The sequence below is a fragment of the Xyrauchen texanus genome, chromosome 9 (assembly GCF_025860055.1).
Source record: "Xyrauchen texanus isolate HMW12.3.18 chromosome 9, RBS_HiC_50CHRs, whole genome shotgun sequence".
Lineage (NCBI taxonomy): Eukaryota > Metazoa > Chordata > Actinopteri > Cypriniformes > Catostomidae > Xyrauchen > Xyrauchen texanus.
Genome location: NC_068284.1, coordinates 25,576,585 through 25,589,379, shown reverse-complemented (window position 1 = coordinate 25,589,379; position 12,795 = coordinate 25,576,585). Strand labels below are relative to the sequence as shown.

The 12,795-nt window shown below is 38.1% G+C and overlaps 1 protein-coding gene across 1 annotated transcript in view; it reads right to left on the bottom strand.

The window, feature by feature from the left end:
* Window positions 1-12,382, bottom strand: part of LOC127648969 (dual specificity testis-specific protein kinase 2-like) — a 52,773-nt gene extending 40,391 nt beyond the window's left edge. Inside the window, exon 1 of the mRNA XM_052133835.1 lies at window positions 12,087-12,382. Coding sequence (XP_051989795.1) covers window positions 12,087-12,311 — 225 coding nt within the window. The 5' untranslated portion in view covers window positions 12,312-12,382. The remainder of the gene's footprint in view (window positions 1-12,086) is intronic.
* Window positions 12,383-12,795: the final 413 nt, after the last annotated feature.

Sequence of the window (12,795 nt, the reverse complement as noted above, 5' to 3'; positions counted from 1 at the left end):
GAAAGAAAGGTGATTTAAGCAATTTTGAGCGTGGCATGGTTGTTGGTGCCAGACGGGCCGGTCTGAGTATTTCACAATCTGCTCAGTTACTGGGATTTTCACGCACAACCATTTCTAGGGTTTACAAAGAATGGTGTGAAAAGGGAAAAACATCCAGTATGCGGCAGTCCTGTGGGCGAAAATGCCTTGTTGATGCTAGAGGTCAGAGGAGAATGGGCCGACTGATTCAAGCTGATAGAAGAGCAACTTTGCCTGAAATAACCACTTGTTACAACCGAGGTATGCAGCAAAGCATTTGTGAAGCCACAACACACACAACCTTGAGGCGGATGGGCTACAACAGCAGAAGACCCCACCGGGTACCACTCATCTCCACTACAAATAGGAAAAAGAGGCTACAATTTGCAAGAGCTCACCAAAATTGGACAGTTGAAAACTGGAAAAATGTTGCCTGGTCTGATGAGTCTCGATTTCTGTTGAGACATTCAGATGGTAGAGTCAGAATTTGGAGTAAACAGAATGAGAACATGGATCCATCATGCCTTGTTACCACTGTGCAGGCTGGTGGTGGTGGTGTAATGGTGTGGGGGATGTTTTCTTGGCACATTTTAGGCCCCTTAGTGCCAATTGGGCATCGTTTAAATGCCACGGCCTACCTGAGCATTGTTTCTGACCATGTCCATCCCTTTATGGCCACCATGTACCCATCCTCTGATGGCTACTTCCAGCAGGATAATGCACCATGTCACAAAGCTCAAATCATTTCAAATTGGTTTCTTGAACATGACAATGAGTTCACTGTACTAAAATGGCCCCCACAGTCACCAGATCTCAACCCAATAGAGCATCTTTGGGATATGGTGGAACGGGAGCTTCGTGCCCTGGATGTGCATCCCACAAATCTCCATCAACTGCAAGATGCTATCCTATCAATAAGGGCCAACATTTCTAAAGAATGCTTTCAGCACCTTGTTGAATCAATGCCACGTAGAATTAAGGCAGTTCTGAAGGCGAAAGGGGGTCAAACACAGTATTAGTATGGTGTTCCTAATAATCCTTTAGGTGAGTGTATATGGCAGATATTACAGTATTTTCATCTACTTGATCAAGAGATTGCTGACATCACCTAATATATATATATATATATATATATATATATATATATATATATATATATATATATATATATATATATATATATATATATATATATATATATATATATATATATATATATATATATATATATATATATATATAGGCTAAAATTATGACATTATAATAGGAGTAAAACTGACTTAAATTACTGAACACCACATGATGATTATTGATGAATTATGAATATAATTTAAAGGATATTTTCATCCCAAGATAAAAACTGTGACAAAAAAAAAAAAAAGGGTTGATTTTCATAATTTCTCCAAATATAGGCCATTTCTGTAACACTAAACTTTAATTCTGCATTCGTTATTGCAAGTAAAAATAGAGTCAATGTATTAGATTTATTATATATTATTTTATATAGGCTTCTGATTTATTTAATATTACTTGTCTCTGTGTTTTTATTATCAGATGTGATTTAAAAATGAACACACATTATTGCTTTTAGGCTACTTTATTCAACTGTAATTTTTAAATAAAACGTTCTCTTCAATATTACATTAGCAGCATATTTCAGCTTCTGAAACAACAACAAAAATGAACAGCTTAGTTTTATTTTCAAAGCTAAAGAAAGAAGGTTTAACACGTTTTATTTTTGTAAACACCTACATATTTTTGTTCAAAAAGAAGAGACGGTCTACCTTCACAGGTGAGAAGCGTGTGCGGAGTCTATTCGCAATTAGGCCGGCAGTGGAAAAAACGCGCTCCGCTGGAACAGATGTCGCAGGAACAGCGAAGTACAATGCTTAGCTTTGTAAACCGATTCTCATTTACCTTCCACCACAGTAAGGGATCCTGGTTTACAGAGATGCACGGCTCACTGAAGTAACTTTAGATTTCGGTGTCACGCGAACAAAAAAAAAACACTTGCGCTGTAATACTCACCAAAAAGAGCGTTGAGCACAGTAACTGCTGCTCGATCAGGCTGAGAGTCACTTTGTATGGGTGTGACAGAATTTGTAACGGTGTCGTAAAGCGGTTTCAGATTCTCCTTTACTCTCTCCCTCTCGAAGCTCAAGAAACTTCAGATGTTTGTGTCTTGGATCCAATGTTGCTACAGTACTGGATAAGTTTGTGTTCAGGTACTTTCTGCTGTGGTTGTTTCTGGCTACGTTGCATTTCTGTCTGACGGTAAAAGATGCGATGCTCGTCTGAGTTGCCTCTCTGGTATCACAAGACATTTTATGTACAAATACTAAATGATAACGCATTGTACTTGTGGTAGATTTGTGTGACAGCTTGGCGCTGCACATTTTGCATTGAATTGTATTTTCATCTATTTTGTCGAATTGCAGCCAGACATCACTATGCAACTTTGAAGCCATGTTTCTCTCTGTTCTTCCATCTGGACTCTGACCGCATGCTCTGGCAACGCTAACCAATCAGAGCTCAAGGTGCTGCCCAAAATTCTGCTATAACCAATCAGAAAAAATAAAAATCTCTTTTTTTTAAACTCACATGATCATCGTTTTTATGATCGCTAGTCGCTGTCACGTTCGAGTACAATTGCCCATCCCTAGAAGTGATGGGCCATTCATGAACAATGTTAATTTTTAACAAATCTTTTATATGACTTGGGAATAAAGTTGTCTCAGAGAGTGATTTGATCTTTATGTTGAGGCAGCACATTGTCTCCTCACCAGTGTACCACCCACGCATTGCTATGCTAATCTTGTAGCTCCACTTGATAGAATGGCTCTGAATGTGCGCACGATTGCCACTTGTTGTGTCTGCGTGCAATGTGCAGGTGCTGACTGAAATTGAGCGTGTCTCAATTTTTGCATAAGTAGCTGTAAGCGGAGTTAGCCTGTGCTTTCACTGCTTTGTGTGTAGATCAGGGGTGCCCACACTTTTTTGTGTGATGATCTACTTTTAAATGACCAAGTCAATAAGATCTACCAACTAAAAAATAACACAGTTTCATTTAAAATAAGAAAATGCTTGTTGGGACTACTGCATGTATCCCTACATGGAATTCGTCTTTAATTAATAAAAAATATATAATAAAATGTTCAATGTTGATATCATTCAGTTTTAAAACTAAACCCAAAACACCTACAGCACAATAGATTACAATAGCCAGGGAATTTACCTTATTCTGATGACTTGCACTGAATGAAATCAGACAGTTTTGCCTAATCCGGGTAGTAGTATCGCAGTTTCGCGCTCTGTTCTCAGAAGTCCATGGAAGGCGCGTGTGCGCAAACCTAGTTGTCATGGCAACTGAATAAACAAAACCTCGCCTGGTCAATATTTACTCGTCAAGTGCAAGTCAGACAGAAACTAAAAGGAAAGACATTATATTTATTTCTATTAAAATTTAACGAAAGTACATTTACATTTTGTGCGATCTACCAGCATTGGCTTTGTGATCGACTGGTAGATCGCGATCGACGTATTGGGCACCCCTGGTGTAGATAAATGACACCAGTTTAAAAACACAAAATTCGCTTGTTTATATGCCGCTGTGGCCTGTGTCGATATATCAAAGTATTTGTTTTAATTAATGGAGTGTTGTCCCATTCCAAGAAATCTTTCCTATCAGTCTTAAAGGTGCACAAAGTAATTCTAATCCAACTGTCAAATTCTGCAAATATCTCCTCTTAGTCTGCTAGCTGTAAAAAAAAAAAAATCTAGTATTTGTACACAGCCCTGGCTCTGTAAATGGGACAAAAATCACACCAATCCACATAACAATTCTCAAGACAATCAGCAATAGGAGGTGGTTCATACACGTGCTCAGGATGGGGGTAGAGCGAGAGGGAAATTCCTTAGAAGAGTGACGGCAAAACTGGCTGATGCTAAATTTCCAAACTCCGAGGATAGATGGCTGAGAAACAGACCAAGAGAAAAAGGTCAGACGAATAAGAAACTAAAAAAAGAAGGATTATGATAAGTCGAGTGCTAGGCGCCGCGTCAACATCGGCGAGGGTTTTCAACAGTGGAGAGACCTCCGAGAGGTAACAGGCTTGAAGACGGATGCAGAAATTGCTCTTTCTTCTCGAAAGGTGGGTAACATAAATTTTGCTATGTTTCACGGAACCCATATATGCTGTTGTTGTGATGTTAAGATTTAGTAGTAGGAGAGTTTTGAGTTGCCTGGAGCTGGTGTGCGTAAAACCGTCTAGCGTGCATGAATTTGGGGGGCAGTGATTCCAAAGGAGCACTGCAGGGAGGGGTGTGTTTGTTTCGGCAGTAGAGTTCGATTATCAACAGTGTTTCTCAGGAATCGCTGAGTAAGTAAGTAAGTAAGTAAAGTTTATTTCTAAAGCGCTTTTCACAGATAAAATCACAAAGTGCTGTACACGAGAAAGGTAAAAGCAAAATCTTATATAAACAATATAAAAATATATACAATACATATGTAAAATCAAAGTGACACTAGTTAAAACCCATCAACCAAAAGCCTTCTTAAATAAACAAGTCTTCAGATCTTTTTTAAAAGAGTCAACAAAGTCAGCCAGACGCAGAGACAGGGGCAGGGCGTTCCACAGTCTGGGGGCAACAGACTGAAAAGACAGGTCCCCACGGGTTTTATAACGAGTCTTGGGGACCATAAGAAGGTTCTGGCCAGAAGACCGAAGAGTGCGGCTAGAGGAGTGCTGACTCAAAAGGACCTTGATGTACTGTGGGGCCTGACTATTTAATGCCCTAAAAGTCAGCACTAAAATCTTAAAATCAATCCTATATTTTACAGGGAGCCAGTGGAGAGTCAACAAAACGGGAGTGATATGAGACCTTCTTGGGGCACCAGTTAAAAGTCTAGCAGCACAATTTTGAACCATTTGCAGCTTGTTCACAGCAGACTTATTCATGAAGGTAAAGACAGAGTTGCAATAATCAAGTCTAGTTGATATGAAAGCATGAATAATAATTTCCAGATCCTTCTTTGACAACATTTTACGTATCTTAGAGATATTCCTGAGGTGATAGAGGCAGTTTCGGACAAGCTGTTTTGAGTGTATCTCCAAAGACATGGCCTGGTCAAACACAACCCCCAGGTTTCTGAGGCTGGATTTGAAAGAGGAGCCAAGGGAGCCAAGGTGCTGTTTGATCACCGGGATCTTATGGTCTGGAGCAAAGATCAATGTTTCAGTCTTACTTGCATTTATCTGCAAAAAGTTTGTGGCCAGCCAGTCTTTGATAGAGGACACACACTCTAAGAACAGTGACAATCGATGGAACTCAGCATCATTAAAAGAACAATACAACTGGACATCATCGGCATAAAGATGATACGATACATCCTTAAAACAACCCATAATATGACCAAGTGGCAAAATGTACAGTAAAAACAAAATAGGCCCCAAAACTGACCCTTGTGCCACTCCGCAGGACAAATTGGTCACATCTGACTGTACATTGTTTATAGAAACATTAAAGGTTCTGTCTTGAATATAGGAAGAGAACCACTGTAGGACAGATCCAGATAGTCCCATCTCATTTTGAAGCCGGTTGATCAGTATACTGTGATCTACCGTGTCAAAGGCAGAACTCAAATCGAGAAGTACAAGTACAGTGTAGCGGCCAGTGTCCGCTGCCATCATCACATCACTAGAGATGAGTGCACCTTTAAGTTCAGCGTGGACTGACAACAAGCTCATTAAACCAAAGCAGAAAGTGTATGTCTATGGCAAGTGGTTTTGGATATAATTTTTCAAAATAAAAGCCCAAAACTGAATGAACAGATTTTGAAATTAATATGAACATGAGTTAGTATAAAAATAACACAAAATGGGAGTCACGTGATGCTATGCAAAGTTCGGACGTGTGAACGGCGAGCTCTGTGCAGTTTGCTGGTTTAATACTTTTTATGTCATAAACCGGTAAGATTCGACACACCCTGATCCTTAACTGTACTAGGAAGACAATATGTAAAAGAATTAAAAATCCTCGGGCTCTGGAGACATTAAAAGACACTTACGTGCTCGAGCTGACACCCCTGAGCAGCAGGCCAGAGTATTGTACAGAGTATACAGCATGTGGTAAAACAATTGCCACTTATATTAATAATGATTTTAAAGAATACCATCTTGATCTCTAAAGTTCCATGTCTTAGTCTATGAAGATATTAGAAACTTTGTGGAACCATTAGAACTCCTGAGGACTAAGCAAAAACATTATCTTGATTCTGAGATAATCTCGGAGGAGCTTGACGAGGTAATTAAGGCCTTGCCTACAGGCAAGGCTCCGTGGCCAGACAGTTTTGCCACTGATTTGTTTTTAGATCTTATGCTACAGCATTGGCTTCACTTTTGTTAGAAGATTATACAGAATCATTAAAGAATGGAAAGCGTCTGCCAACCATGACAAGCCCGGATCAGCCGGATTCTTAAAAATGACAAAGATCCACCGACTTAAAGGTTGTATTAAATGTTCTTACTTACAATAAAGAGGACAAAATCATCTTTTAAAAATTCCTCTAAATGACATTCACTGAATTAAAGGGAAAAGTGTTTTTGTCTTTTTTTCCCCATTTAAAATGGTCTAGAAATCCTTCAAACAAGATACATTTACTCGAGAAGCAACATTAAGATATTTAGACTTGCTTTAAGAGAATGTATCTGAAATATATGTGTAATTTGTATACAAGTGTATTTTTTAAACCGAATTACATTTTATGAGAGGAATTTATAGTGGTAATGGGCAGCATGATTAAACACTGTTCTCCCAGGGCTTTTCTGACCTCCAAACTTTATTGGGTTACTCAGTAAATATAAACAATCAGAGCTTAGTGTACTACTGATGCTTAGAATCAAGGGGAGTGTTCAGTTCAATTTAATGTTGGAGTTCATCAGGACTTTACATGCAGGAAACAGCTAACCAATACCACAATACAAGAGATGAGTTTTAGCCACTCTAATCACCTCTACAGTGCACAAAGCTCTTTGTATACAACAGGAATGACATTATCTGACTTGTCACTGTTCTACACTTCCCCTGGTAATAAAAACAGCCTTTTGTTTCCAGGCACATACAATATGGTACCATCAATAACACACACTGAGAACTGTGCAGATACTTGTTGCATCAAGGAAAGCCAGCAAACCACCAGACAGCAATTTAAGCTTGAAAAACTCAGTGAGAAGCCACTACGAAGAAGGTGCGAAAAAGTACTGGTTGACACACAACTTAAACTTCTTTAAGCAAACCTTCTTTAAAAAGAAAAGGCAAGGGACTATCTAAAACTACCCTCTAACATATTATCTAAACATACGTATTAATGGGTTAATGCCTTTATATGCAAGGACAAGAAGTCAGAGACTGAAAACTATTGGGATTAGAGGGAATAGGATCAGGACATATGGCCAGATTTGAACAATGAGCCAATAGCTCTTATGCATTGTGAACACATGCACTACATTGTGCGCCACAGCTCCAACTGTATCTAAACAGCTTTGAAGTGGAATAAAACCTCTACTTTAAAAAAATAAAAGTTTTGAGATATACAGATGTTTAGGCCAAACATCTAAAACCACTTCCATTAATTTCTCTCCATCTTTGAGACCAGCTACACCTCAAGGTGCTTAATAAATGTAGGAGTTATCCTAGATTACAGATTTTCAAACTTTGATGCCTTGAAACCCCTGATAATTTATGCCGAACTATTTATATTTGTACATAAACCTTAAGAGAAACTTTCTAAATTAAATTCAGAAGTATTTGAATAGTACTTTAACAATAAATATTATTTTAAAGCAGCTTTACTGAGAATATGGCCTTAAAACCCCTTGTGAGCAAGATAAAAGGTGACAGCTAAAAGTTCAACAAATGTATATGCAGATTAGTGTTGTCACGGTACCAAAATTTCAGTAGTCGGTACCAAAGAAAAAACAGGTTACTCAACAACACTCTTTTTTTAACAAAGTCTACAAAACATTAGCAGCAGAACTAAGAACAGAAATATGCCATTCGGCAACACTTTAATTTAAATATATTCTTTTTTAATTATAACAAAACTGAACAGTGCATGCTTAAAGTATTTTGAACACTTATATAAGATTTGCTTCAACTTTTAATTTAAGTTTTTACCAAGTACTAAAAAAAAGCCTAAATAAACAAGCATAAAATAGAATGAATAAAAAACAATTTCCAAACTAATGTGCAAAGTGCTCTCTAATTAATAAAGCTGCATATTGCCAATTTTCTTCATGATAAGAAATGAGTAGTGATATATATATATATATATATATATATATATATACAGTGAGGAAAATAAGTATTTGAACACCTTGCTATTTTGCAAGTTCTCCCACTTGGAAATCATGGAGGGGTCTGAAATTGTCATCGTAGGTGCATGTCCACTGTGAGAGACATAATTAAAAAAACAAAAAAAATCCAGAAATCACAATATATGATTTTTTAACTATTTATTTGTATGATACAGCTGCAAATAAGTATTTGAACACCTGTCTATCAGCTAGAATTCTGACCCTCAAAGACCTGTTAGTCTGCCTTTAAAATGTCCACCTCCACTCCATTTATTATCCTAAATTAGATGCACCTGTTTGAGGTCGTTAGCTGCATAAAGACACCTGTCCACCCCATACAATCAGAAAGAATCCAACTACTAACATGGCCAAGACCAAAGAGCTGTCCAAAGACACTAGAGACAAAATTGTACACCTCCACAAGGCTGGAAAGGGCTACGGGAAATTGCCAAGCAGCTTGGTGAAAAAAGGTCCACTGTTGGAGCAATCATTAGAAAATGGAAGAAGCTAAACATGACTGTCAATCTCCCTCGGACTGGGGCTCCATGCAAGATTTCACCTCGTGGGGTCTCAATGATCCTAAGAAAGGTGAGAAATCAGCCCAGAACTACACGGGAGGAGCTGGTCAATGATCTGAAAAGAGCTGGGACCACCGTTTCCAAGGTTACTGTTGGTAATACACTAAGACGTCATGGTTTGAAGTCATGCATGGCACGGAAGGTTCCCCTGCTTAAACCAGCACATGTCAAGGCCCGTCTTAAGTTTGCCAATGACCATTTGGATGATCCAGAGGAGTCATGGGAGAAAGTCATGTGGTCAGATGAGACCAAAATATAACTTTTTGGTCATAATTCCACTAACCGTGTTTGGAGGAAGAAGAATGATGAGTACCATCCCAAGAACACCATCCCTACTGTGAAGCATGGGGGTGGTAGCATCATGCTTTGGGGGTGTTTTTCTGCACATGGGACAGGGCTGACTGCACTGTATTAAGGAGAGGATGACCGGGGCCATGTATTGCGAGATTTTGGGGAACAACCTCCTTCCCTCAGTTAGAGCATTGAAGATGGGTCGAGGCTGGGTCTTCCAACATGACAATGACCCGAAGCACACTGCCAGGATAACCAAGGAGTGGCTCTGTAAGAAGCATATCAAGGTTCTGGCGTGGCCTAGCCAGTCTCCAGACCTAAACCCAATAGAGAATCTTTGGAGGGAGCTCAAACTCCGTGTTTCTCAGCGACAGCCCAGAAACCTGACTGATCTAGAAAAGATCTGTGTGGAGGAGTGGGCCAAAATCCCTCCTGCAGTGTGTGCAAACCTGGTGAAAAACTACAGGAAACGTTTGACCTCTGTAATTGCAAACAAAGGCTACTGTACCAAATATTAACATTGATTTTCTCAGGTGTTCAAATACTTATTTGCAGCTGTATCATACAAATAAATAGTTAAAAAATCATACATTGTGATTTCTGGATTTTGTTTTTTAGATTATGTCTCTCACAGTGGACATGCACCTACGATGACAATTTCAGACCCCTCCATGATTTCTAAGTGGGAGAACTTGCAAAATAGCAGGGTGTTCAAATACTTATTTTCCTCACTGATATATATATATATATATATATATATTAGATATTATGATTAAACAAGTCGCGAGCAATCGCGTTCTAATTTAGCTGCATTTAGCGTGCGCGCTCGACGGATGATGTCCCCGTGGCAGTCTCTCTATGGCAAGCCGTTTTAACTTTTATTAATTTCCAGGATATGAATTCTTGATATCAACAATTCAATTTTCACTAGTTAAAATGATAGTTATTGATATCAGGAATTCGATATCTACTAGTAACAATGGCAATTTTTGATATCAGAAATTACATTTCCACTAGTAACAATGCTAATTCTTGATATCTGTAATTGTATTTTCACTAGTGAAATGTCACCATAGGCTGCAATTCAAAATCAATTGTTGATATCAAGAATTGATTTCTTACTTGTTGAAATTCCAATTTCACATATCAGAAATAAAATTCGTACTAGTAGAAACCTTTATTTTTGATATCAAGAATTAAATTGCCACTAGTTGAAATGTCTATTCTTGATATCAACAATTGAATTGCTACTAGTAACAATGTTCATTTTTGATATCAATAATTCCATTTTCATTAGTGAAAATGTTTATATCTGATATCATAAATGTTATTGTTACTAGTAAGAAAGCCATTTTAGATATCTGAAATTATGTTGATATCATAAATACATTTTCAGATATCAAATTTTTTTTATTTTTACTAGTGGGAATTCAATTGTTGATATCTAGAATAGACATTTTTACTAGTAACCACGTAATTCTTGATATCAAGAATAGACATTTTAACTAGTGAAAATTTAATTGTTGATATCAATAATTCATATCCTGGAAATGAATAAAAGTTCAAACGGCTTGCCATAGAGTCTCTCTCTCAGCTGGGTGCAGTTTCAATCTCTCCCCATTAGATCAGGACATTCACACAACTCATTAAAGAGGCACCGACCACACAGAGAAATGCCAGTTTCTGAGTTTATAGTTATTAACATGAGCTGCTTCTGTATTATTTGAACTTTAATAAAGCAATTTTAGTGCATTTAAGATGTTACGGCGGGATGTTTCCTTTAAAGAGCTCCGCCTCGGCTTACTCCACAACGAGAGTGCTTCTGAATGTACTTTTTTTTTTTTTTCATCATTCCCCAATACTTTGGGATCTACATAAAATAAACTGTGAAAGTTTCGAGTGCATCTGGACTGATCTGTGTAATTCTTCCTCCAGCAGGCGTGAATTGCTGCTCTCACGCGTCATTGTTACAGTTTAATGTGATTTCATGTTACGTTAAATGAGATCAAACAGCTATTCAACAACGAACATTTTTCTCATCAATTTTGCATTTTCGACGATGTTGATAATGTCCACTAAACGTTTCAGCCCTAATGTAAATGATAATATGCTTTTAAACTCACCTGCTTTATTTACTTGAATAAATCCGGGTGTCTGTCTTAAGTTTGACGCGTTTCCTCCTTCCGTCAGAAAATTGTGAAAACAGCGTTTACAAATAGGTTTTTGCTGATCTATGATGTTTCCCTTTTCATCAGCCTCAAATGCAAATAATTTCCAAACCTGGCTTTTTCCACTTTTCATTTCGACATGATTCAGTTGAGACTCCGCAGCAGCTTTGCTTGTCGTCATCTTTTGCTTGTTGTGAGCGTTCGAAAGTTCCTGGTACTCGGTAGCCCGGTACCTTCAGAAATTCTAGTGTCGTAAATAATTTTTTGTTTGAGTACCGACTTGGTACCAGTATTTTTGACAACACTAATGCAGATAATGTCAAACATATTTACACTTAATTTTTTTACATTTCTCCAGACCCCCCAGTGGCCCCCTGGGGGTACCTGGACCCCTGTATAAAAAATCCTGTCCTAGATGACAAAAATGTAGTTACAACTCTAAAACAGATGAAAAAGCTTATCCACATAAGCTCAAGTGTTTTACAATTAAACTCCTGTTTGAACAAATCACTGGAGGTGGTTCTCCAGGAGCAGGACTACAGCACCACTGCTCTACTGAGCTCTTGGTGTTCTTTCTGGAAATATGTGCACCTTTCAAGTTATTTCGGTAAGACAGTGTCAACATGGTTATAAACTTTAAATGTCAATGGCACATTGTTGTCAGACAATCATCTTACCTTGTAGACCTCTGAAAAAAACCCAGAGCCAATCCACTCACAGACGAAGTCATCAAGTCGGGTCAGGCAAGAAAAGGCACTGATGAGAGCCCTGTAGGAAGAGGAACACACTCTGTCCAGCTGTGGTGGACCAGTTTCTGCCCCAACTCCTATGCCATCAAGGTCCTCCAGCCGATCTGGCCGTGTGGGGAACCCAGCAATGGAGTTGCGTTTGCTCCGCTCCATTGCTTCTGGTGGACAACAAATCAGGTAGAGTACCCCTCAATCACCAGTTCACATTTTTGACTGTCCTTGGCAGACCTAGAGAGTAATAAAAAGTAAAATATTTTTGTTAAATGTGGGATCTCCCCAATTAGCCATTCTTACAATAACTGGATATTTGACTACTTGCATCAATGATTCAAATAGCGAAGCAATCTATTCAAAGAAGGTCAAACAGAAACAGTAGACTAAAGATTATGAAACAAGCTTTATCTTGAAAAGAATATGGCCTCTGTATTCATAGAGAAATAAACTATGCTTCCAGGGTCAATCTCTTTAAGCTCTTCGAGAGAACTTTGTTCTAAAAAAATTTATAAAAAACTGTTTGGTTGGATAACAATTAATCACACTACCAAGGACAAATTGCCAAATTATTAAAACATTAAATTATTAACAGAATAAAAGGGATAGTTCAGCCAAAAATGTACTCAGTCATACACATCTGTGA